The following is a 27478-nucleotide window of genomic DNA, read 5'->3' on the forward strand; positions in this document are numbered from 1 at the left end:
GACACTGGATTTAATTAAAATGATCGATCTTCTCAAGATCGATTCAACTTATCAATTCTTCAGTGTTCAACATAAATTGTTTCCTTGGAAATAAGATATAATGAACACAAAAGAGATATCATCTTCGATGCAATCTAATCTAACCTAATCTAATATACAATGCCAATACGTGTAACCTTTGATATCGATTGTTTCGAATATCCTCTGTGCTAATTAAACGTCGTGATAATTAACGCTTTTGGAAGCGGCGCGGAAACAAGGATCGTCCATTTCCTTTGTTTCCGCGCCTCGTCCAAGAATCGCAAATCTGTACTTCCTTTGTCCCTCCTCCCTCTCCCCCGATACTCGTTTCAAGTTTTACTTGAAACTTGATCGTTTCACCTTCATCGAAATCCTCTTCGTAATTTGTTTTACGCGCTTAAAGAGATATCTCCCCTTTGTTTCGAAACAAACAAGTGGTGCGCTCTTTGAAAACGGTTTTAAAAGTTCAGAGTTCGATTTTATTACGTCGTTTATCACTTGACACGTGTATAAATGATTCTATCAATTCTTAACCCTTTAACTGTGGCTACTTTTAAAATCAAATCATAATATGCCTCTTAGAATATGGCTGTTTATCACCACGGTATTCAAAATATTTATTTCCAAGAAGATAATTGTCGTAAGTTGTTCATCAAAATATTTAGAAAAGTATTCTTTAAGTTTAAATCAAAATTAACATGTTGTTTATATACCACACCCGTATTTTCGTTTATAAATCACATCCTCAGTTAAAGGATTAATAGAATTTTTTCTTACTTTATCCCGTATCATTATACTTTTTTTTTTAAATTTTCTTTCGACCGTAAATATCCGGCTTTAATAAATATTTCGTATATATTTTATACATATTCCTTTCTGTACTTTTACACGAACACGGGTTATTAAACTGTATCGCGTAAAATAATGGTAAAAATAGAGTGGCATGATTAAATACGAGCTCATCCGTTATTAAGTTTAATGGAACGGGGAGAAAAATAAAAACGTAATGTAAAAAAAAAAAAAAAAACGGTGCAGAACAATGAATCCAATATACCATTTTATACGATAGATATAAAAAGTATAAATAATTTCTATGAAACGTAAAGTAACAACATTGAATGGTAAAAGAGCACTCTTCATAAATAATTGTTAACAAAAGGAATTATAAATATTTGGAAACTTTTCATCAAATGCATGATTCGTACATAATTCGCATAGATTTTATATTCTTGTCGAAAATAAATCGATGAAAGCAATGACAGCGATAACGGGAAAGGGGTAATAAAGCAGTTTCATCCTTCGCGTTACTGCGAATCGTTCGCGAGAAATAAAATCGATTTCCTCAAGTTCGACGGTTTCCCATCTAAAATAATGTCGAATGCCTTCCGACCGTCTCGATTAGGTCATTCCAGTGGATGGAAGTCGAGTCCATCGTATCCTGCGAACTCTATTTCCGTTCCAGTTGCCTCGATGGCGACTTTTCCTTCTTTTTTCTTTTTTTTTTTCCTCGAAATAACAGGCCAAAGTTCAAATTATTTTTCTCCTTCTTCTGTTCGGTAATTTTAATAATTTAAATAATTTAAGACGGTTGGAAGTCGGATTTATTAAACTGGATCGTCCTCTATTTCCGCCCCAATGTTTCCTTTTTTGCAAATAGCAGTTTAAACTTCTTCTTCTTCTATTCTGTTTCTTTATATATCCGAAAGTTCGACGATTATAGAATAAAAAGACTCTTCTAAATTTAATCCAAACGCTTTGATAACAACTTTTAGTTCTTTCGAAACAATAATCCAAAATACTTCATCTTCGCCTCGCCAGATTTTTCCAATTCAGAATTGTTTCTTCTGAATATTAAACCCAAGCATTTCAACAGCATTTCATTAATTATCTCAAAAATTTGATGTCTCGATTATTTCTTGATTAATCATCGATTCTATCGAATCGCAACGAAGACTCAACACGCTTCGAACGCTTTCGTTGTTTCTCTCAAAAAAGCTCCACTTTGATAGGGAGAACGAGAAATTAGCATTATCTTCTCGCGTTTATCCTCTCAGATCCGAGCGTCGTTTCGAGCAGAAACGTTTCTTCCTCCCACGTTTCCATACGGCACGACGTTTTCTTTGAAAAGCTCTCGCGAAAAAAGCCCTGCTCCCCTCCTCCTGTCGTCAGCTTTTTCGATTCACGACACTTTGGAACGTTGAAGCGCATCCACCACCCTTCTCTTGGTCGCGAGAAACGTTTCACCATGGTTTTTTCGACAAAGGGGAGGGGGCTTGCGTGGTTGTGCAAACAAGTAACCGCCGTGGGAGACCGTTCACCCTCCGGAAAAAGCGTTGAAAGCTCGCGGTTCAAAGCTCGCGGCCAACGCATCTGCCGCGCGATTGGCTCGGAAAAGTGCTCGGAGATAGTTTCACTTTGCAAATTGGAGGGTGAAACAGACATCAAAAGACGTTCCCGCTCGCGTTTCCACTCGTCACTTTCTCGCGGGCTGACCCCTATCTTTTCTTTTTTTTTTTTTTTTTTGCTATTTTTCCTCGCTCTCTATAGTCTGGTTGATTTTTGACAAGTGGAATGGAATCTCTGTAAAGAAAGGGCAGCTTGTAGTTTGGATAATTATTTGCGAAAAGCTGTTATCCTCCGATTTTTTCGATAAGTTGGATTTTTGTGAATTTTTGATAGAAATTGAGGGAAGAGTGTGAATTCTTTTGGTTGATTTGCAAGGAAGAGCTCGAGGATATATCTGGTTGATTTTTGACAAGTGGAGAGAATGGAATCTCTTCTGTTTCAGAAATTTGTAAAGAAAGGGCAGCGTGTAGGATAATTATTTGCGAAAACTGTTATCCTCCGATTTTTTCAGTTGGATTTAAGTTGGATTTTTGTGAATTTTTGATAGAAATTGAGGGAAGAGTGTGAATTCTTTTGGTTGATTTGCAAGGAAGAGCTCGAGGATATATCTGGTTGATTTTTGACAAGTGGAGAGAATGGAATCTCTTTCGTTTCAGAAATTTGGTGATTTGAAAGGACACCGTGTGATTTGGGTTGTTTGCATTATTTTCCAATCTTTTTTGATAAATTGGATTTTTGTGACAGAAGTCGAGCGAAGAGTACGAATTTTTTTTGTTTGGAGATTTATCGATTTGGAAGGAAAAGTATATTGAGAAAGTGTTGCGATTTGGAAATTCGAACGTTGCTTCGAAACAATTAGATTAAGTAGTATTAGATTAAAAAAAATTAATCTAAATATTAAATCGGTTTAACAATCAAACGAGTTTTTATTTAACTTTTATTTGAATTGTGAAATTAAACTTAGAATTAAGATAAATTAATTGGCGTTGAATAAAAATTTATGTAATTTTTTATGTAAAACGATCATCGATTAAAATCTTCATAATACTAATTCAATGGCAATGTATTAAAAAGAAAAAAGAGATCGAAGAATGGTACCCTTTTTGTAAATAATTTCTATTATTTGATCGTAGGATCGAATTAATAATTTTTCATACGAAACATTATATCGTATTTAAATAGAAAGTTGGATATTGAAAACTCTTTTGCACCTTTCACTTTTCTTGAGAAGAAAATTTATGACGCGATCGTATTGCTGTAGAAATAGAAAATCCTCATAAACTGTACATTTATATTCATCGAAATAAAACTTTTAACTTTTTGTTAACTTGTGCAGGATTCCCTCCTCAGTTACGATCATTGTTATCAAAATCTCTACGCACCGTATAAATCCAAGCTAATACCTAGCGATTTCACAACTATTGGAGGGGGGAACAATATAAAAATTACAATATTCTACCGTTGAATTTTCTAAAATCAGATAGCAGATAAATGGCACGTTTGAAAAAGATCAATCCATTCTTCAATCTATTATCCAATACCTTATTATCCTTCATTAATTTCACTTCAATATTATTCTCAGGTTAATGTAAACAAATTCGTGGAAAAGATACGTTTCGTCCTTCCATCGTTTACAATTCCAATAAATTCCAAATCGATCAATTTCAACCAAAAATGCAAGGACAATATAAATAAATAATAATCCTAACTCGATCCCAATCGATATCGCTCATTAACGTCCATTAATACCGATCCATTAACAGCCAACTTCATACACGTAACCGATAGACGAGGGACAATATCCCTGCGGCCAATTCTATCGATTCTACGATTCAACGAACGGTCTCCAAACATCGAATCCCTCCAAACAATAACCCTCGACCAACGGCAATAACCCTCCTCGAACCCTCGTCTCGCGAGGGGCCCTCGCGGTTGTAATCCGGCGCCGGACCGATCATAATAAAATAAACTCGTTTTCCTCGTGTAATCGGAAAGAAGACGAATCGCGTGCGCCTCGATATCGCGGCATTAGCCTCCTCCTTCCTTCCATACGTTCGCCGAATCGATAAAAAGGAGATCGCGTGGGACGAGTCGCGCAACTTTCAGAACTTTCGATACATTTCGATTCGGCCGATCCATTTATGCGTGTATTTCATCGAATCCATTATCTATGGAACGCGAATATACGTATGTGTACGTATATACATCTGTTTGGAAGAAGGTGATGCACGAGGAGGGTTGTTGCTTGCGGGGATCGAGCACGATAACCTTTCGAAAAATATTTAATCTCGAGATACGATATTGGCGTGGAGATTCCATCGGAGAGATTAGTGGTTGTTTTAATTGGAAACGTTTACGTTAACGAGTTTTGAAGCTACGGTGAAAAAAGTTGTTTTTTTTAATCAATTTCTTCGTTGATGACATCGACAGCGTTGATATAGTTGACCTTTTTCGATATTCGAACACGCGGCGACAATTGTCGATTGATAAGATCGTAACGAAGAGATTAAACGAGGCGGATAGTTCTGATGTTATGTATACGATAACGTATTGTATTCTCCAAGCGAGTCAAACGATAGCAAGTGAAGCGGGGAAATCCCCTTTCTTTTTCATCAGAAGACGTCAATCAAGTTCTAGGGAGATTAATATCCCTAACCAATTTTCTCATATCGATAGCATTAAAAGTTGACCTTTCCGATACGTTCAATTGTATTCTTCAAGAGTTAAACGGATAGCAAATGAAGGTAAGAAATCTCCTTTCTTTTTCAGAAGACGCTAATGAACTTTTAATCAATTTTGTCGTATCGATAATGTTAAAGTTTTCCATACGTTCAATTGTATTCTCCAAGAGAATTAAACGGATAGGAAATGAAGCGAAGAAATCCCCTTTCTTTTTCACCAAAAGACATTAATAAACTTTTAATCAATTTTATTATATCGATAATGTTAAAGTTTTCCATACGTTCAATTATATTCTCCAAGATAACAAATGAAGCGAAGAAATCTTTTTTCTTTTTCACCAGAAGAAGTTAATAAACTTTTAATCATTTTTGTCGTATCGATAATGTTAAAGTTTTCCACACGTTCAATTGTATTCTCCAAGAGAGTTAAACAGATAGGAAATGAAGGTAAGAAATCCCCTTTCTTTTTCACCAGAAGACGCTAATGAAGTTCTAGGGAAATTAATATCCCTAACTAATAAGGAGACTCGAAAAGACTCCAACGTGGAAAGACAACGTAACCACCCTGTTACCATCCTCCCTTGATTTATTATTCCGTACAATCTCTTGCTCCAATCGAGCGCTACCACCACCACCATCACTTTCCCCACTGTCCTTCCTTCCTTCCTTCCTTCCTTCCTTCCTTCCTTCCTTTCTTCCTTCCTTCGAGAAAAAAGAAGAGAAACGAAAAGATTAGAATGGAAAAGAAAGCTCGTATCGATTCGTCCCGGATTAATCCATGGAAACGGTGATAGCAAATCAAAGGGAATGCACGAGTGGCTTTTAATGAAACAGAGAAGGAAAAAAAGTAAGCGGTCTAATGGCGCTTGTTGTTAATGCCACCGCTTTAATGACGTCGATGCCCCCCTATTTCCTTTGCTCGCGTGTCTTTCCTCGAGTCTGAAGCGAGTCCAAAAGCGAGACACCGCCCTGTTGCGATCAAACCGAGGCCATCTCGCTAATTAATGCAGCTTTAGTTGCACACTTTAAGGAAACGGGAGCCTCCTTACGTGTACTAAGTGCTTCGCCTCCAAACGATTCCTTTTTCCACCCTCGCAAACGCGCACTCTCGTTACCTTAATTCTCAACCGCTCTCGCGATGTTTATCTTTCATTTTCCTTGGCTAACGATAAGAGGAGAGGGAAAGAGAAAGAGAGAGAGATCAAGCCTCGAAATTTCAACGAGGTCCCTCCCCGTTTAATTATCGCTAACGTAACTCTTAAAGCGTGGTGGACACGTTTATCCGTGTAAATCGGGATGGAAACGTGGGGGAAGGGCGATTCCTGGTGAGAGAAAGAGAGAGGGTCGACGATAGGGCGATTTAATCTTCGGATAAACGGCTTACGGGGATTTTGGAAGGGTTTCAAAAAGATGGAGTTTGAAAAAAAAAAAGAAAAAGAAAAAGGTGTTAGGATACTTGTGCGCGATATTCTTTTCTCTTCTCTCGAATGTGTCAACCTTTATCGGATATAGGATCTTTATAGATGCATCAGTTGTTACTGGGTCAGAGTATTATTTGCCGCTCATGTGAAAATGTCATATTAAAGGTGATATCGTCTGATAGAACGGAAAAACATAAAACAGTCGAAGATCGATAATATAAAGGTTTAAAATAAAATATACTGGTATCCTGCTCTTCTAATTCTCTCTTTCACAAATTGAAAAGAAAAAGATTTCTTCGTTAAACGTTTCCTTTTCCATCGTTCGAACTGCTTCCCATATTTATATACAAATCCTTATACATCTCCCCGTTCCAATTCCTCGTTTAAAACGAGTTTCAAACTAATCCTTTGATCCCTTCGAGCCACCATCAATCTATCAAAAATTTAAGATATTCTTCACCTTTCAACCCACGTTTCGATATTCTCCACGCACCTCCTCTCCACCTCCAAGCCGTTCGTTTAAAACGATTACAAAAGACGATTCAAAACCCCCGTCGCTCGTTTCAAATCCACTTCGATTCGCCTTAATCGGTCGATCCATCGTTCAATTTTACTTGACGGGGGTGAAACGTGGCGAGGTGAAGGCGAATTTTCGATGATCGAGCGAATTCCACCATGGCAGCGGCCGATCGATATCGGGGAAGGGGAGGGGAGGGGACGGGATTCGCACGTGCCGCACGGAATATCGTCGCTCGGCCGCCGTGAAACTGTATCCCGCGCGTATTTATAACCGGCGATCGGTAATGAGAACGACCCCCAGAAGGGATATCTCGGCCCTCCCGGGCCTGATTTCCATAATTTCTGCAATTCAACCGCGATGTCGCATTGGCGGCTCTTTAAACCGGCGATGAAAAAGCGAACAAATCGGGCGGCGATTAACGCGAATAATCGTTCGGTGAACCGTGGAGCGATGAATTGGAAATTTCGGTAGTTCCTAGGGTAGAGAGCGATCGATCGATCGATGTGCGCCTCCATTTTTTTTTTAATCCTCTTTTTCCCGAGGAGATGGGAGGAACGGGAATTAATGGAGGGTGAAATTTGATTTTTGAGCGCGGTGTAATTGTATCGTGCGGTCGAGGTTGCGGGGTGTTACTTATGGAAAGTGTATTCACCGTCGATTGAAAAATTGGAAATGATTTTTTTTTCTTTTATTTCGTTTTATTTCGAGGGGGGCAGGTTGTGATAAGGATGGATTAGTGAGGTGAATTGCGTGTACGTGTTTCGAAGGGGAGCGATTTTAGGGGGATAAAGTAATTGTATTTTACGACGGAAATGTTTCGGTATCGAGATTTTATCATCAATTGGAAAATTGGACGGGATTTTTAGAACGCGGTGTCGATCGAACATCGACGTGATATCCACCGGTTCAAATACATCAGATCGAACATGGCTGAGAGAGAAATTGGATCGATTTAGCAAATTGTACGTACATTCGCGAAAATATAATATAGGATCAAAATGAAAAAGAAGAAAAAAAAAATTCATCTATCCACGATAAAATAAGTAAAATTAAATCGATCGTCGTAATCGAAACTGGCAAACATCGGTTCTCAAATAATCAAACTTGTATTAAAAAGCGAGGAAAATGAAAAAAAAAAAAAAAAAAAATTCGCGCATCCACACGGGAAACAAGTCGCTCGAAATTAAATCGAATCCTGGAATTAAATTGCGCGCCGAGTGTCAGCGGATCGAACAAGAGGAGGAGCACCGCCAGCAGCAATTAATCCAGTCTCTCGTCAAATTAGTGCGTCGCCACGATCGAACAGGACGCTCGATTGTTTATCGCCATATTTTTCTTTCCCTCTTTCTCTCTCTCTCTCTTTTTTTTAATATCCGCCTGTTCCTCGCGTTTCTTCCGCGCGAGACAGAGGGACGACGACTCGCCTCGCGGTAATTAATCTCATTAGCGCGGAGGATTCGTGGACTAATGAGATGCCAGCGCACGATCTTGCCGCGACGACACGCGTTCCCTGATATTTTTCTTTCGCGCCTCTTTGATACAATCCCCCCTCCCCACGTGGCCGACCACCATCCAGTCTGCACGCCATTTTTTTTCTTTTTTCTTTTTTTTAACGAGCAACACGCCGTTCATTTCGCCACGTAATTTTTCTTTTTCCCCCTCCCCCCTTTCTCGCTCCTGTCCTCCTCGTCCAAAGAAATTTTTAATTAGTATTAGGCGGCGGATACATTCCTGAAACGTCACGTTGACGCGTTCATATCGGCCATTTATCCCCGTTAAGTTTTTGATATCGATATATCTATGATTACGTTGATGAGGTAAGGTTTCAGAGCAACGAAAAAAATTATAGAGCCAATGGTATTGATTTTAGAATTAATTTAGAAAGAAGAGCCAATGTCCAATTCGATCCGAGGAAAAGCTAATGGAAGAAGCTACGATTAGCAATGTGATTACCAGTGAACGTAAGTTTTTGATACTTTCTATTGATTTAAATTCCTCGATAATTTAATCCTTTCGATTATTAATATACCATTGGTTGAATTTAATTTGATGAAAAAAATGGACCGAGGAGAAACTACTAGAAGAATCATCCTATCCACGAATTCGTTTTATCCGCACCACCTTCCCCTCCCCCTTTATCGTCTCTATCAGCGTCTAACATCTCGTCTCCGCGAACCGAAATTCACTTGGCTGGAAGTTCTTGCATGAATGAGCGAAGAATCGAGCCACCATCAGCCTACGGGAAGAAGAGAGGAAAGAGCAAAGTGTTAGAAAAGGTAGTGGATATAAGAAGTAGAGAGAAAGAGAGAGAGCGGAAGAAGAGGGATAGGAAGAAATGGCGGAAAGAACACGCACAGGAACCCCAGAGACTCCTTCTCCCATTTATTTTTACCGCCAGCCACCTCTCCCCACCTAACCCCTGACGAGGAATTTCGCATTTCTTCAACCCTCCGGGAGCACGGCGATCCCAAGGCGAGTCCGTGCGATGTATACAGGGTGGGGCGATAACTATTGTCACCTGAAATCGTCGCCTCTTTTATCGCGACGCGAAATTGCTCGGACGAAATCGTGAATACCATTAAGGAGGGAGATGGAAGTTTTTTCCCTTTATTCTCTCTTCTTTCGTTAATTCGTTAATGACTCGATCACGGTTGGGGGAGGAGAGAGAAAATATAGGTACGAATATTTCATGGGATGCAAGGGGTGGATTCGTAATCCTCGAGCTTTTTACTCGGCTATTTAATGCGATTGGGGATTAATTTAATGCACGTGTGCGGAATTGATAAAGGTGGATATCGACGTTGCTTCGTCGATTGGTATTTAATTCTTATCTTCGTTACACTGGATGAAATTTTTTTACGTGTAATTCGATCGTCCATTTGTTGTTAATCGAGGAATTTGTTTGCACGATCGATCATAACTTTTAAATTTCGTTTAAATATATTCTCCGTCGAATTTCATTTTTCTTTTTACGATGTACGATAAATAGATAATAATAACAATCTGAATCACCAGTTCGTAAGTTTCGTTCGAAATAAATCCGCCATTATCGCGGAATTTAAAATTCATAATTTTATCTCATACACTCGCGCGATACCTTCCTCGCGAATAATATAAAATTCAACGGTATTTCGAAAAGGATTATTATTTTATTCTATAGAGATATAAATTCCCCCTCCTCTCTAAATAAATTATTACCATACAATTAAACTTAAGAACATCTATAACGTTTCCAAAAAACGATATCTACCTTGCAAAAATACAGGAAACACCAACGATTATTCACACAAATGATCTCTTTCCACTCGTGCCGTATTCTCATATATTTATTTTCCATCGAACAGCTTAATTATTAAAATTAAAATTAAGCAAGAATTACTCCTCCTACTTTTCAAGCTTCGACATTTCGACCCAACGATAAATTTTCCCTGTCCAATAACTGCGGAAAGATGGAACAATATTTCAGTTACCCCTTATACATGCAAGCGTTCCAAGCGTGCAGGTTCCCGCGTAAGCGAGACCTGTCGAAGCCACCCCCTCTTCGAACGCCTATCCCCGCGGGGGAGGCGCGTGAATGCACTTTGCCAGGCGAAATATTCTCCTCTTCTCGGTTGAAATTTATCGGTGAGACGACGACGACGACGACGTTAAGCCCCTTTCACGCGGAAAGCGGATTTCTTGTCATCTTCGCTCGGCGAGAAGAAAGAGGAGGAGGAGGAGGAGGAACGCGTTGCAAAGAGTCACGTTGATCCGAGTGTCTCGAGATTTTGCACGGGCGAATAAGTGCACCCGTCAAATTCGCTTTCGGCGGTGGCGCAACGTGCATTAAACGGCCGGCTTCTTCCCCACCCACCCCCCGCGGCCAGATTTGATTGCTCGCTCGCGAACCACCGTGCTCGCAACCCATTGTGTTCTCCTCCGCTCTGGAGGGAGTCGTTCGCGCCGAGAAATTTTCGATAATTTCCCGTTTTGGAGCTGGGCATGTTTTAGCAGAATTGCTTTACCAGAATTTTCAGAGAGAAATAATTGGATATCGTTACTAAAGTTACGAAAGTTTAGAAACGGTGAGAGATAAATTTATTTGTTTACTTTTATCCAAAGTTTAAGCGAAGAATAATAAGAAAATATTTATTATAACGCTTATTATGTCTGAACGAATTCCATCTATTAATTTTTCTTCGTCTAATTGTAGTTGCCAATGAGAAAGAAACATTTATTATTATTTAAGTGGTTATTTATAAAAGATTCTCTGTTTCATGTATGATAAAAGTGTGATATAGATACGAGAAGGACAAATACGAATAAAATATAAGAAAGAAAGAAAGAGAAAAAGAGCGAATACATTTGCGGCGGAAAACCTTTTATCTATCGGGGATCGATGGATGCTAAAAGGGGTGACCAACCCCTGGAGCAAGATGGGTTGGAAAACTCTCGCGAGGAGAACTCTCGTGTAACGTCTTGATTAAGTGGTGGTTTACACCCTCGTAAGCGTGTAGGACCACCCTCGTAAAACAAGCTTTCCCTCCTGCGAATTCTACTTGACGCGTTAAACGCTCGTGTACAGGAGGGAGGGGGAAAAAAAAAAAAACGATTTATAACTTAAATCTAGTAACAAATCGGTATCGAGAGGAACAAATCGTCGTCGAGGAAATAAAAAGAGAGAATAAGAAGAGGAAAAAGGAGGGGATTTATTATTTTAATCGCGTCTAAATCGAATTCTTTCTTTGTTCTTGGGACTAATACGATTAATTCGATTTAATTATTTTTTTCGAGGAGGATTTTTAATCGCGACCGTGGTAATTTTGATCCTCTCGAAATTCCTTCCTTCCCGAGTTTTAATGATAAATATTCGAGAACAATTCTGTCATTGGCGCGATAAAGGCGATTGAAGTATCCAGCGAAACACAGTGGTTTCGAGTTGAATAATTAATTAGATTTTCTGCATCCCCTGTTTAAAGGTATATCGCGTTATAAAATTATCGTGTTGAATATAAACTGATGAAATATGAAACGAAATATAAGCGAATTTAAAGCTGATTTTTTTCTTAACCTTATTTCTCTTTCCTTTCCTTTTCTTCTGTTTTTTTTATTTTTGAAGCCTCGTATCAAATTATTCCCAACTAAGGCGCTCCAATTTTTTTAAATGAAAAGAGGGACAGATAATCCGTAACGAGGATAATCCGGGTTCATAGAGTTTTCTGCTTAATAAAATGATAATACCATCGGTCCATTTGGGGAATAAATGAAAAATCTAACGAAAACCCCGGTATTAAAATAAATCTTCTCTCAAAAATTTCAGATATATTCAACATTTAATTCTATTCCCCTATAAAAGGGGAGAAGGAAAGAATAGAAGGCAAATTAAAAAAAAATATACGCGAACGGTTCAATTGTTTATTCGATTATCTTTGGAACATTTATTTCGTCGAAAGGAAATCCATCTTTTTTTCTCTCTTTTTTTAATACGATTATTATTTCATACAGATGAAATTCCTATTCATGAGAGCGTCGAGTTGCAACGAGTTCTATGGATGTAGATTACACCACCGGGAGGATCTTTTTTCTTTCTCTCTCTGGAAGCACCCTCGTTTCAAGAGAGAGAAAAGATAAACTCGAATGGCGGGGATACATTTTGATAAACCTGCAGCACTCCTCATTCTTATTAGCCATGAATGCAAATCGACTAATTCGACGTGAAAGCGCAGACAGTGAATTCACTATTCGAAGTGAAATCTTCTGGCTTTTTTTTAATGGACAATTACTGTTTATTAAATTATCGTCATACGAAACGTCATACTATTTATTCCCTGATAATACTTTTGAATTTAGAAATCAATGTACATTGAACTGGATACAGGTAAGCGAATTATAGAAAATTAATGTATCCCTGCACTCACTCATAAAATTAAAAAGAAAAATTTTAAGCCTGTTAATTTCAAACTTTATTAAATTTATCCATATATCGATCCAAAATTGACCAAGAACGAAATAAATTAATAAATCTACTTTCCAAAAATCTTCGCAATCGTAAAACAAATATAATTAATTTATCGAGGGAATCAATTGACATTTCTCCAAATCTTCAAAACCTACATTAAAATCGCATATCATCGAGATATTAGAACAAAATTCATGCCGATGTCGAAAGATCGGTCAAAAGAATCATTAAACCAATTGACATATTTCCCCTCCAAATATCGCTCTCCATTTTAACCGAAGAAAATCGAAAAACTAAACACCATCCTAGCTAATTTCGTGAAGCCGGCGCCCGCTACACACGCGTCACAATCTAATAAACCCCCACCCTCGGCAACCCCAACTTGCAGCTCATCATACCTTTCGGCGGATCGTCCAATCCGCTTAAAACGGAAAAGAGCCGCCACGAATAACGCCGTCTCTCCGAAAACAAATTTTCGACCGGTTCGGTTTAATTTTCGGCCGGGCATTTGGACAAACTTTATCGCTCCACTAATTATCGACCCGTCCCCGGCACAACGTTTATTAACGTTCGCCCCCTCCCCCCACGCGCCCCCCTTGTAAACGTTGCGGTCCCGTGATAATCGGGCGCCGGATTCGAGATATTTATCGCGCACGAAGCATCGGGGAAATCTCTCTCATTGAAGGACCGTGTTTCGTGCCGTTTATTGACAGCCCATGGCCAGGATATTGCCAGCGGCGAGTACCGCTGCTAACCGACTTCCGAGCGAGGCGGAACTTGGAAAATCTGTCGGTCTCTAAATGAGAATTTGTACTTTTTTTTCTTTTTTCGAATTAAAAACGGACGTTGACGGAAAATTGGCGATTTATTAATCGTTTGCGATGAAGAAGCTTGGAAGAAATTATACGTTGGTGAAAGATGAAAAGATAATCCTGAGAAGAATTCTTGGCTTAAATATAGGAAAATTGTGGTGTAATAATTGACTTAAATGTGAAAATAATTCTTAATAAAAAAGAAGAAAAAGTCAAGGAAATTTTCTCTCGTCTATTGCAAAAGAATTTCAAAGTTTTACGTAATACGAGGATAGATCACGCGATATTTTGTTTTAATACTTCGTTGTAATTATATAGTAAAGGTAAATTTAACGTAATGTACCTTAGTTGTTGCACTGCCAAAGACCTCGTTCAAATACGATTGCTTAACGCGTCGTATATCAAAGATGGAAAATTTCCTTCTCGTGATTATTTATTATTCGCCTGGTTAATTTCTGATTGGAGCAACGTAAAAAAAAATTGCACAATCTCAAGGTCAAGTCTAAAGGATACTTAAAAATAGAATATTTCTAACGTTTAAACGTTTAATCAAAACTTGAACGATCCAAAATGGGTGGAATAAAATTCGAAGGATGAAGGAGAGAAAGAGGCGAAATTCAAAAGATTCGTTTTAACGCCGATTAATTACGAGGCTTGAATGTGTCGAGGCTTCTTTCTTCCGCCATGTTGAACAGAGGAGACGAGAAAAGTTAGAAAAACCGCGTACAAGATTCTATTTCTGGGGCCCATTCAAGCCAAGCGAGAGCATTTCCCGCCGTTTCTTCAAAAAAAACAATTCGTCACCGCGCGGCAAGAATTTGCTTTTCAAATGAAATTGAAGAGGAGCAGAGATACATAAATATAGATTTCGATTCAAATTAAACGAAGATAAAAAAAGGACGTGGAAAAAGATTCATAAATATAAATTTTGTATTTCGTGGGGAAATTTCATCGAGGCAACGGTGCTTCGTGATCTTTGATTTTCTTTTTTTTAAATCCAATCTTTCATCCGACGAAACTGCAATAGGATTCGATTCGATAAAGGAGGAAAATTTATAATACCAAAGTTTTTCAACGACCGACCCCTCTCGATATTCGTCTTTAATTACTTTCGAGATATCCGTGCAATTATGGCATTAATATGTATTTCTGTAATATGTACATTGCGCATTGTGCATTTCAATCTCTTTGATAAAGTAATTCGAATGCATAAATATAAGCCATTAGACGATCAAGTTCGAGGTACAAAAGTTAAGCAATTCCTCCTTCCAACGCCGACATAATTCGCTTCTCTTTACGTTCATCCGTTTCTCGTTATCCTCCCTCTTCCTTTTACGCGAGGACACTTTATGCAAACAAGAAAAGTTGGAGATCGATTATATTAATTTAATCTCCGCCATATAATCTAAATTATATTTTTCAAATTATAACACTTCCCTTCTATCGACAACAAAACTTTGGAATAATTCTTGCCCAACCCAAAAAGAATAATTTCACGCGTCACAACAACATTTTTCCTTCTTCGTCTCCTCTTCCATCCTATTTCGTTTCGAACATCGGATATCCTAATCGTCCGTTTCGAAAGTGATAAATTTTTACGACATTCCTCCAGAATGGAATTCGTAGATTGTACAAAATCCCCTACAGAAGTGTATTACATATATATGCTATATATATATGCAACGCGTGAAGTGTTAATAGCCGAAGGTGGCTGTTTAATATGATTGACACCACGAATGGGTAATTAACAGTCGCTTTCATCGATGTCTGAGGGGCCTATATTTAGCGCGGCCAAACTCGCTTCCATAACGCGGTTATCCTAAGTTTAATTACTCCGACAGAGTATTTGGGGAACGGTGATAGCGTTTGCCCATGCGCCATTTCGGTCGTCGAATATTACACGCGAAAAATACTGGCGAAATTGATCGATGCACGACTCTGGAGAGGATTTTGGGCAATTCGGTTGCACGTCAAGGATCGACAGGGGAGAATCGATTTTACTTACTTGCGAAGATGCAGTGAATAAATAATAACGTGGTTGTACATTTTCGAGAAGAGTGTGAATTTTCCTCGTGTGCGTATATTATACGTTACTCGCGTATATAGTCTGAATTCGCTTCGAGAATGACGATAATAGTTTATTTCGAATAAATTACAACTTTTTTGGGATCGTTCGATATACGAGCAAGATTTATGAGTCTCTCTCTTTTTCTATTTTTTTTACGATATCTTATCTTAAAAAGCCTCGATCAAATACCCTTTGATAAAAATTGACATTTAATAAACGTCGGTGTTCTATTTATAAAAAAAGGGGCTATCGAAACAATAAATCTCCATATCGAAATTTCCATCCATCGAAAGGTGCACACCACACGTGTTTTTCCAATAGCCCATTCTCTCGAGCGATACAATACGAAAGTGGCGGGCAATTAAAACCGAAATCTAATCGTATATTCGAGGAGAGGAGAAAAGCATTCGCTCGATCGAATTTCCAACAAAGAAAGAAAGAAAGCGCCTCTCTCGAGCGGATCCCCTTTCTAACCCGTTGGAACGAAACGCACACATCGTGCCCTTAACCCGAATTCTTTTCCCTTCCCTTTGTTACCTTTGAGGCTGCAGGTCGATAAGGAACCGGAAAGGGTCCTGGCGTGATTGGTCACGGCCAGCAGCAAAGGTGTGGCCGTGACGAAGCTGCTCGACTTGGGCGCGAACTCCTTCTGCACGGCGTAACTACGCGTGCGCCGCCGGAAGATCGGCGAGTCGAGGAAGGTGTCGTCGTATTGAGGCATCTCGAGAGTCGTCTCGCCGCCGTCCAACAATCACGTTAGATCCTCGAGACGGATGCTCGTCGATGTTCCGCACGGCTTCTCGAGTACGCTCATCCTCGTCACGTTGCACTGGGGCATTGCACAGGTCGCACACTCGGTTCGACAAAATTCTCACACGATTAATCGGTAAACATCGAAGCGTTTCCTTCGATCGCGCACACGTTACGATACCGTTTCACGTCTCGAATCGACAAGAGGGAGGATTTACAGTGACGCATCGCGGAGAGGATGAATTAATACTGCAATAACACCTTTGTTCTAACACGTTCTGTAATGTTCGAATTTCAAAGGCACCAGGTTAACCGAGATCCACTTCTTATCTATCTCTCTAGATAAGTCGACGCAAGTGTTTGAAAGAATTTTGCATCGAACGTATCCTCGACGCGTTGTACGATACGCGCATATCGAGCTGATTACAAAACTTTTCTCGATCGATGCAAACGAGTTCATCAATAGACGAGTTACACGGATGATGAGAAGACGCTACGCAATTATCGATGATCGCTATCGAACGAGCAACATCGAGCGAACTGAGAAACACACGAATGTTTACATACATATATAATATTGCACATGATCTCACGAACAGTATATTTAGCGAGTGACTAGCGGGTTCACGCTGTAAACAGATAACACCGTGGCGACAATACACTGTTTGCTGAACTTTAATTCTACAGCGCGTAATTAAAGATACGTGGTAGAATCTCAACATACCGTGTCTATCTATCGAAGTAACGAACGATTATTGTGCAGACTAATGATCGAAATAACCCCCTTTTTCTTTCGTTTTCGATAATTATTGAAACGAAATTACGTTTTCGTAATTAAATCGCGACATTTTAATCTTCTATTATAATTCAATAGAAAATCAATTTGATAGAAATATAATTTAAGAATTAATTTTATCCGAGATATTCATCCTGTTTCGAAAATATTTTCAATTTCATTTAAATTATTCGATCGATAAATGGACACCTTCCACGGCAAATTGTCCGCGATGTACGGTGAAATAAGACGATATCGATGGCGAAATTTCAAAGAGCCAGAGAAGGCCAGGTATTTAGATTGAACCGAGCCGATGACAGTCATCGCCTAAATATACGTGCGATGATACATTTAGCAGCCTCGAGTACTACACCGAGGCAGAGTATACTAGATTCGAGTTCCAGGATGTCTATTTTAACGCGACGGATGTTCCGTTACGATTTCTTGATCCACGCGCTTCCGTGGTCTTCTCCTGGCGAGCATAGCGTGATCGATGCCGTATCAAAAAATCGTGATATCAGGTATCAAAAGCCAAGGTGTTAAAAATTTACTCCGCCGATTTATCGACCAATGATCTCGAAATTGTATACGCGTATTTTCGAAAAATTACTGTCGTTCTTCTACAAAGAGCATAGAGATACAATCTTTCACGTAACAACATAGAATTTGGAATTTTTGAAAATGCAATCACTGTAATTCGACGACGGACACGTATTGGATTCTCTTAGCTGAGATGCGACGTTACATCGTAAAAGCGAGAGAAAGAGTTTTTCGATCTTGCTAGATTTTCTAAAAAATTTTAAAAGATCACGAAAGAAAAATAAGTGCAAGTTGATTCAAAGTTTCTTCATTTACGCAATAAATAATTTGACCAATAAATAAGATAAACGTCATTTTCGATATATAATCTCGTGCCAAGGAAAATCCTCTTTATTTCGATCACTTTAAACTTAAAATCTATCGACGAGCGAATTATGGCGTGGTTGTTCCACATTTATTTCGAAAACACGATATATAAATCTTTTCGATCTTGTTCAAGTCGAGGTCCAAGTGAAGGATAATAGAGGGAATTCTTAAAGATTTTTCGCGTCGATTTTCGACGACAAACGATTTACTGGAGCGAGAGGCCCGACCTGTTCGACCGATCGCGAATCCACGTCGCTTTTACCGCTCTTCGAACCGCGTGTATGATTCGATACGAGACCGACCGGGAGGTCAATCGTGTAACTCGTTCCACGCTGGGTTGAGCACAAGGACCACGTTTTTCTGGCTTGCTTGCCCCCAGTTAAATTATCGAGTTTTCTGGCAATATTTATATATACCTAGGACTTTGTCGAAGAAATGAAACGTGCCACTGCCTCGTTTGGACCCCGAAATAAATGTGAAACGAACGGTGAAGAGGGAGGAAAAAGAAGAAAAAGAGGTACATATCGAAGAATGCTCCAAAAATTTATCAAGAAAAATTGCAAGTACATCGTATCGTATATTTATACACGAAACGAGCGTAGTCATAGAATAATCGAACAATTTCCATTCCATTAAACTACTTTAGATTGGAAACAGGTACGTACCTGTTCTACCGTTTAATCTCTGTAAATATTCTGTCGCTCGCAGCGCTTTCGACGACGTTTTATTTTTCGATATATCACGCCTCCAAACGAGTAATCGTCTCGATCGTGCGACATTTCGTTCGAAAAAAGAGAAAAACCTTTTCTTCGAGGAAGAAAAAGAAAAAGAAAAACAGACAGAGAGAGAGAGAGGAACAAAGAGGACGATGATCAAATCGTACACTCGACCGATTCAATCTTATTTTCGGACGATGATTCATCGCAATTCCATCGAGGAATCCGCGTCTCGTCCCGTCGAACACGGGATGGAAAATGGTCGGAAATGGCGGGTGTGGGGCATCGAACTCCGAAAATAAACGCGTTGGTAGGAACGCTGGTGGTTGGGGCGCGACAGGAAGCGACGCTTTAACTGGGTCGCAAGTTCATCAGTGGTAATTATTATTAATCAGGAAATCTCGGCCCGGCCGCGAAATTCCCGCAGATTTGCATGATTACGCCGAAGAGCGCGTTGAATAATTGGCGTCGCCGGGAATTGCCGGCGGGGACGTGGTGTTTTCAGCGGCCGGTTAATTTGTTGTTATTATTTGACAGAGTTGCGAGAGAAGATTTATCGCGATTCTGTCCTCCGAAACATGGATGCTTGGAGGAATGGAACGTCCACTACCACTTTGACGCGACCCTTGCTATTTTCGACGTCGGATCCTTTTGATAAATCGCGATAAAGCCGTGTCAATGTCGCGCATCCGTGATCCAATTCATTCGAGCGATTTTCGAATTCTTTGCACTCGTGTTTTTTTATTTTATTTTATTTATTAAGAAGTCGATTCGGAATTATTTTTCATATTCTTGTTAAGCCAAGTTGCCGTTTTAGTAGGACATAAATTTGAAAGATACATCTCAACCCTTAGATCAGTATATAAAAATCTATATGATATTTGTATATGTATTTTGATTTTTCAAAATTACTTGGAAGGAACACAGGAATAAACGCTCCAATGTTCCTCTCGAAAACGCAAACTTGTATGATAAAATATGGCAAAAAGACAACTGTTAAAGACCAAAAAAGTAAATAATGTTGAAAAAATTACATTTCATAATTTTGCATTGTTAAAAACAATATATAATCCTGGTTTGCCGGAACAAAAAATCTTTTATTATTTTCTATTTATTTATTTCATTTCGTATATACACACATTTAAGCAAAAACATTGTAACAACAGTCCAAAAATATGTGTAATAACACGAGTGCAAAGATTAAATTAATCTCTCTGTTTTCAGAAAATTTTCTATACCGTCTTTCTATCCGTTTAATTTTTCTTTTCTGATCAAAAATTATCAACGAACCATCGATCGTTCCATCGTACACATTGAAATATCATCGAATTATTTGAGAATAAATTATCGTCTTCGAGCGGAACGTCGTTGCACGCGTTCATCAAAACAAGCAGATCGGCCGCCTCCTGTTCCGCTAACTAATCGGGCCTTGATCATTTATTACGCAGCATCTACGTTCTGTTTGCTCGAGAACGTCGAAGCGTGCCGCGATCAAGATCGATCTATGTGAAAACAAAATTACAACGATATCTTCCTTCTAATCGTTTAAAAATTTAAACTTTTTTCGACAAGCTTACGAATTTCCCTTGAATCATCGCGAAATAAACCTCACAAACTTCGTTCATTCTTCGATCTCGAAACGTTAAAATCGCACCAACGATCGTTTAATTTATCACGGAACAAATTACCGTTGATTTACACGAGCTATTTTCAAATCACGAGTGTCTAAATTCGACGATCACAGAGTCTCGATTTTCGAACGGGATCTTCCGCCCTCCAAGATGAGATTCTCCGGCGAGAAACTTTTCTTCCGAGTGGAACTTGCGAGTAGTAGTTCTCGATCGACCGAAAACGCAAAAGGTCGCTTGATATTTCGAAGCCCTTCTCGAGCTTCGAAATATTAATCGATCGATCGATCGAGAGGAAAGGAATTGTGCTTCTTTCGATTATGAGGATGACCTCGATCGATTTATCCTATTGAAAAATATAGAGAGTGTCTAGATAAAAGTGAGCGAGAAACGGAGGATTGAGAAATTTATACGTATCGATAATATTCAAGAATAAAAAGAATAGCTTTGAGAGAAGCTAATTTAAAAATAATACGTGAAATTGTAGAACGTAGTTGTATTTTTTTATCAGAAAGGATTTTGGAAAATTATTATAAAATTTTCTCACTCTTCTTTCGACTTATCTTTTACACTTTATATTCGTAATCATTCAGACACTCTGTACATTCGTGTGAAATATTTTTGGAGAGTCAATTTTAGAGGCCGGAACAAACATAAAAGTTGCACGAAAACATCGATTAATTATCGAGACAGCGAAAAGACAGAAATAGCGTAAGACCTCAAACCTATAACTCAATAACTCTCAACATTTTGTCCATCGACTTTTATACTCGTTTTCTTAGAAAAAAGACTTCCAAAAGATACAAATGTATCAATACCTCGAACAAAAATCTCCATCACGTGAATCTTCGTCGATTATTACGAAATATTACGAAGAGGAAATTTCCCTTCTTATCCTCTGTGCTTCCAACATCGGAAACTCGTGGAATCGATTTATCGGCTCGATGAGGCCACCATCTGGGTGGAAGATCGCGGAACAATTAACGATCTTTCTAGATTCCCAAAAGATTTGTATCAACAAATGTATCGACAAAAACTCTCCACTTCGCATCATCTTAACCTTCGTCGCAACGAAATGTTACGAAGAGAAAATTTCTTACGCTTCTAACATCGGAAACTCGTGGAATCGATTTATCGGCTCGATGAGGCCACCATCTGGGTGGAAGATCGCGGAGCAACTAAGGATCGAGAAGCTTTGCCTCTGACGTAACACGATATACACACCATCAAACTTGGAAGCTTGGATCAATCGAGCACGAGACAGCGAACGATCGCGGAAAACTCCGACGTAATAACACCGTTCTCCAAATCCTCCATCGATCTCTCGCGCATTGTCATGACGTATAGCCGTGGAAATAGCTTCCTGGTAGCGCGGCTCTACACAGCTCGAGTTCATCGAGTTTACGAGGCTTCGATCGATCTTCGCAAGCTACGAGACTTTTGTTGAAAAGAAAAAAGAAAAGTTAAAAGAAATTTTCTTCGCGCTATTTCCTCCAGATTTCTTCCTCCTCTCAACTTTAATCTCAATCCTCCGTTCGTTCTTTCTTAATTCGAGCTTGCACCTTTCGAATTAACCAAGTCTGACTTCGAAACGCGTTTTTAATACGGATTTAACGTTACGTTAAAAAGTTATGGAACTCGGTCGAATAATTTCCTTCCTTCGTGATCACAGCCGATTAGGATAACTTTCCCCGATCCATCTTGCCACTCTGTTACTAAGACTAATTCTTCTCCTATCATTTTTACGATTCCTCGAACCGAACAAGATGAATTTTCTGTAAATCCTCCCGTGCAATTAATAATAGCAACGCGGAAATAGCAAACGATGATCACCGATGATAAAACTCACTATAAAAAAAAAAAAGGAAGAAAAACCAATCACCGGATCTCCACACATCGAATCCTCTCGTTCAATAATAAGGATTGTTCCTCCCGGTCGATCCATCTTCAATCGATTTTCACGTCTTCCCGAAAGATAGGGATCTCCACTTTCCACGGTAACCTCGCACTTTCTCCAAACAGACGAGAGCGCGTGCAATTACGTAAAAAAAAAAAAAAAGAACTGAATCTCTAACCAAGTTTCTATCCCGGCTCGTCGTCATCGTTGTCGAATCCTCCGTCCTCCGCCATCGTCCCCGATTACCAATTAACGCGACCAACGATCCATAAATTTTACCGCAACATAAAGCACAATCAAACACTTGCATACCATACCACCTCGCGCGAACGGATCACGATAACAAAGGCGAATCTTCTCACACGGGATAACACAGAATAATAATAATAATAATAACAACGCAACGATCCTTGGAATTATCCACCACTGCTAATTGGCCGCGATGACTCGCCGCGTCTGTCGAGGCGGCCACCGCTCGCGCAACACTGATTCAAACAAATTTAGATGCACCCGCGATCTTCGAGATCGATAATTCTGGCAGCGCCGCTAATTACGATCGTTCCACCGAAACGAAACTTGGATCGTCTTCGAACGCGATTTGATAAAAAATGTACGCGGATTCGTTCACATCCTGATAGAATCCTCGGATCACAATGGAACTATCTATATATATTCGTTGAAAATATATACTTTTCTTACGAAATTTCTTTATCTTCGTATAAGAGGAATAACTTTTCAACGAGATACAAATATTCCAACATCTCCCGACACGATTCTTTCACTCACTGAAACTTGTCACTTCCTTGTCGTATCCTTTCGAACGTACCGCGGAGTTGACGCACGGAGCGTGAATCGCGGGTAGATCTGGGCGGAAAATTTCGCCGATTTTTTCGCCGGCGATCTTTTTCCCTTTTTTTTCGTTCCGCCGTCTAGACGCGTCTCACGGTTGAGCGTAAATCTGGTCCGCGGATCGTGTTCCAAACAGGTCTGGCCGAGTTTAAACGCGTCGCCGTGTCAACCGGCGGTCAAAGAGGAGGAGAATCGCAAGAGGTGAACCTTCTCTCGTTAATAGCCGTGTGGTGGGCCGTCCGCTGGCAGGATCGTAATATCTGTGACTTTGGCCGGGAAAGAAGGCTTGTCTATTTTAACGGGTCAGAGAGAGGAGACAAGAGGAGAGACGAGACGCGAGTGTTGGAGCGAGACGATAGAAAGAGGGGAGAGACGGAGAGGGACAAGGGAATAAAGACAGACTCTTTTGCGCTCGTTCTTTATTTCGAGGAAGAGAGAGAGGGAGAGGGAGAGGGAGGGGCGGGAGAGAGATAGGAGGAGGAGGGACAATTTATTTGCGGACCCCTGCAGCAGTGTGTCAGTGTGCGAGAACTACTTTTCCTCCTACTCTTTTTCTTTCGCGCTCTCTCGCTTCTTCTTCTTCCTTTCTTTTCTCTTTTCTTTTCCCCTTTCTTCTCGATCCTCCGTTTCGACAACGCGCGTTGGACAGTGTCATTGTCGTTGCAACGTAGATTAGATCACTCGAGAAAACGAGCGTGGAGAATTTCAATTTGGCGTCTGCGTCGTCTCTTTGCGGGTTGACGATTTTGATGCTGATGCTCGACAGGATCACGATTCGCGCGTAGACAATTGTTTGGTGTAGGTGGAAATGGAATCCTTTTCCTATCGTTTGCTGGTAAAAAAAATTTTTCTTCGTTGCAAGCGAGATCACGATCGTGGTTTTCGAAACACCTTTGGCGTAGGTATTCTGTACCTCGAAGAAAGTGGAAACTTTTCTATTTATAACAATCTGGAAATATAAATAATCTGAGACAAATTACAAATGATATTTATTCGATATTTCCATTTATCGAGTTCATCGAGACAATGTATCGAATCGAATATGCAATTTATCTTTCATTTCTGAGAACTACGATACGCAATTTTAGATACGTATCTGCATTGAAAAAGTCGCGTTGAAAAAGTCTTAGTTTTGCCAAGAGGCAACGAATGTAATTCATTTTGCCGATTGCAAAGACACTGTCGAAGAAAAAGTGGCGGTTTCTTGGAAGGAGGAATCGAAAGAGAGAAGACATTACGCGGCTTTTTGTATCTCGACGAGATTCGAAGCATATGTGTGTGAGACCGATTCTCCTAATGGCGAATATTTTCACACGTTCCCGTGTGATTATCCTCGTTAACGAAGATCTATTTCTGGTCTTTTTTTTTTATCTTAAATTTTATGCTATACCTATACGTGTATTTTTTTTATCTCGTGCATCATGTAATTTGTTTACTTTAACTCGAACGTAATAAACTCGAACGTTAAAAGTGTAAATATAAGTTTAAGGGATTTATCCTTCTCCAAGAAAATTATCTCTCATATATTGGAACGAATAATATATTATATCTTATATATTATATCGAATCGATTAATCTATCAAGTACAATTACAATGGTGTAACGTAGATACGAGAGCTTTTCAAAAATAAAACAAACTGAACAATGTATAAAATTTTAATTTAGAAAACACATACACACATGTACTTGTACATATATAAAAATTAACAAGATTAGAAGTAGAGGTCATGAATGATGAGAGAAATGAATGAATTTTTATTATCCAAATTTTAGTATTATAATTAATCGTATTAAGAATTATTTGTCTCGGGATTCAGATAAATGAGTTGGGCTTTATCGGTAATTATAAATAATACTTATCTGAAATTCTAGTAATATTATAATCACACGCGTAACGACATTTCATAATGTTATCGCGTGGAATAAAAAAGAAAAAAGAAAAAAAAAAGAAAGAAAGAAAGACAAGATAAGCGAGCGATTCAAAGAAATATTATATTGTTATATTAGCGAGCAAAGGAATTTCTTAATGGCGTACTTGATCTATATTTTGACTTCTAAATCTATCTATTACACAGCATGGAAGAAAATCGAATGAGACGGATAATTCGAGGGCAAGAAAATATTTTGGCACGTGTCGCGTAAAGCCGATGAAAACCAACATAAAATTTGCTATTACAATGTTTCTTAAATAACGTTTGTTACGTAAAAAAATTGGCAAATAATGTCGGCCAAAATTTAAATAAATTTCGAACGAGGTTGATATTCCTCTGTATATCTTTATTATTTTTTGAATTATAAAAGCACGATAAGAGGCACGATACTTTGATAAAATAAAAATATTTTAACGCTTGAAATTTGTCATTTATCCAACGCTTTGTTCACTTTTTGAATAATCCTTGAGCTGTCTCAAGTCAGCAAATTCTTAAAATGATCGATCAAAATTTTGACAACAAAAACAAAGACACTGGACTTGACTTACGTTTTCGATAGATGAATTCCACAATCATTTCGACTCGACAAACTATATCCATGCCACGATAAAATATTCAATTTGATCGATTCTCTAACGTCGACACACTGTCTCGGAAAACAAGAGATATTCGGACCACGATCGTTTCGCTACGATAATTACCTTAAAGACTCGCGATTATCTCTATCAACCGAGATATTAAACGGTAAAAATACGATAACGGTAAATAACTTCCTCAAAGGAGGTGGAGATATCGTTGATCATTGTTGATTTGTGTTCAATTACAAAATAAATTTAGAAAACAAAATAAATTTATTAAAAATTTCTCGTTTAATTTTCATTTCGATTATTATTTTTATTAATATATACTTAACTCTTGTTAAAATCACGTATAAATCAATCTAAGTCAAAAATATTAAAAATGTCTCATCTATCGAGCTTCAAGAATTAACCATACCTCGGGATGACTTCATTGAAAACGATTAAAAAATAAAATTATACTTTTTTCCCTCGATCATTCTCCTTTACAACTCAAAATTTTTATTCAATTGTCAATTCACTTAGTTCCAGCACGAACGAAAATCAAGTCGTAGAGCACCTCTTCGAAAGGTCTCCCTTATCCTCCTTCATAATTCAAAATTCTCATTTCAACCTTGGCCGATCCAGTTGCAGCGAAACATGAGGAAAAATCAAGCCAATCTAAATCAGAGTTAAAAATGTCTCATTTATCAAGCTTCAAGAATTAATCATATCAATGACTCTATCGAAAGCTCTCACGATTAAAGAATAAAACCATTCTCCCTCATCCTCCTTCATAATTCAAAATTCTCGTTTCAACCTTAGTCAGTTCACGAGGAAAAATCAAACTTCTTCAAAAGCTATGCATCTAACTTCGAAAATATTTTCCAATATCGAAAGCTCCCTCATCCTCCTTCATAATTCAAAATTCTCGTTTCAATCTCGGCCAATTGAGTTCGAACGGAAGACGAGGAAAAATCAAGTCGCACGAGATCCCTTGGATCAAAAGCTAAATTAGGATCAAGCGTAACACGTGCGTCGACCGGTTTTCGCACGTGCGCGCCCCTCTAATCCGTGTACCGAGGCCGGGTTTGCCCGGCGAAACGTGAAAACAGATGCATATTCATGAACCGGCATGGCGTTCAACCGACCCTCCTCGCGCGACAGATCCCAGCCTGTTCCTGACACCGCATCCCCGCTTCGTACAGGATCTGCAACATTTGCCCCTATGCCCTCGCACGGACACCGACAGGGTCGAGGAACACGGCAACGTCTAAACGCCGTCATCCTTTATGACGGACCGTCCGGGTATATCTCGCCGGGTATGTCTGCCGACCTGGCCTCGATCTCTCTGCTTTTGATGGACCAAACAATGTTTCGGAGGGAGGTCGAGCCCGTCGAGACTGATCCCTGCACGAGAGTTGCGAGTTTCGCGACGACGACCATGATGAGGGATCGGTTTTTCACCAACTTTGCCGGTTAACTGATGTGGGATTGAAATTGAAATCTTATGTTTACGTTCCTTTTTATCAGAGGTTGTAGGAACAATCGTAGATCGATAGGATCGTTGCATCCTCACTTTCGTGAGATTTTCGTGAGCGATCCGCTTGCTTGGTACTGTTTTTATATATTTGATATGAATATTTTTACGAAAGATGAATT

General features: G+C 39.1%; 1 protein-coding gene across 17 annotated transcripts in view; it reads right to left on the reverse strand.

Moving 5' to 3' along the window:
* Positions 1 to 27478, reverse strand: part of LOC107998141 (guanine nucleotide-releasing factor 2) — a 76899-nt gene that overhangs the window by 45404 nt on the left and 4017 nt on the right. For 5 of the 17 annotated variants that reach the window (XM_017057218.3, XM_062072870.1, XM_062072869.1 and 2 more), the window contains exons 1-2: positions 25808 to 25964; positions 16345 to 24277 (exon numbers count right to left, since the gene is read on the reverse strand). The exons of 3 other annotated variants lie outside the window; for them this stretch is intronic. In XM_017057218.3, the coding sequence (XP_016912707.1) occupies positions 16345 to 16528 (184 nt within the window). In that variant the 5' untranslated portion in view covers positions 16529 to 24277; positions 25808 to 25964. Of the gene's footprint in view, positions 1 to 16344; positions 24278 to 25807; positions 25969 to 27478 lie in introns of those variants that run through there. 9 more of the 17 variants (XM_062072876.1, XM_062072874.1, XM_062072868.1 and 6 more) reach the window with 3 other exon arrangements.

The sequence above is a fragment of the Apis cerana genome, linkage group LG3 (assembly GCF_029169275.1).
Source record: "Apis cerana isolate GH-2021 linkage group LG3, AcerK_1.0, whole genome shotgun sequence".
NCBI classification, from domain to species: Eukaryota; Metazoa; Arthropoda; class Insecta; order Hymenoptera; family Apidae; genus Apis; species Apis cerana.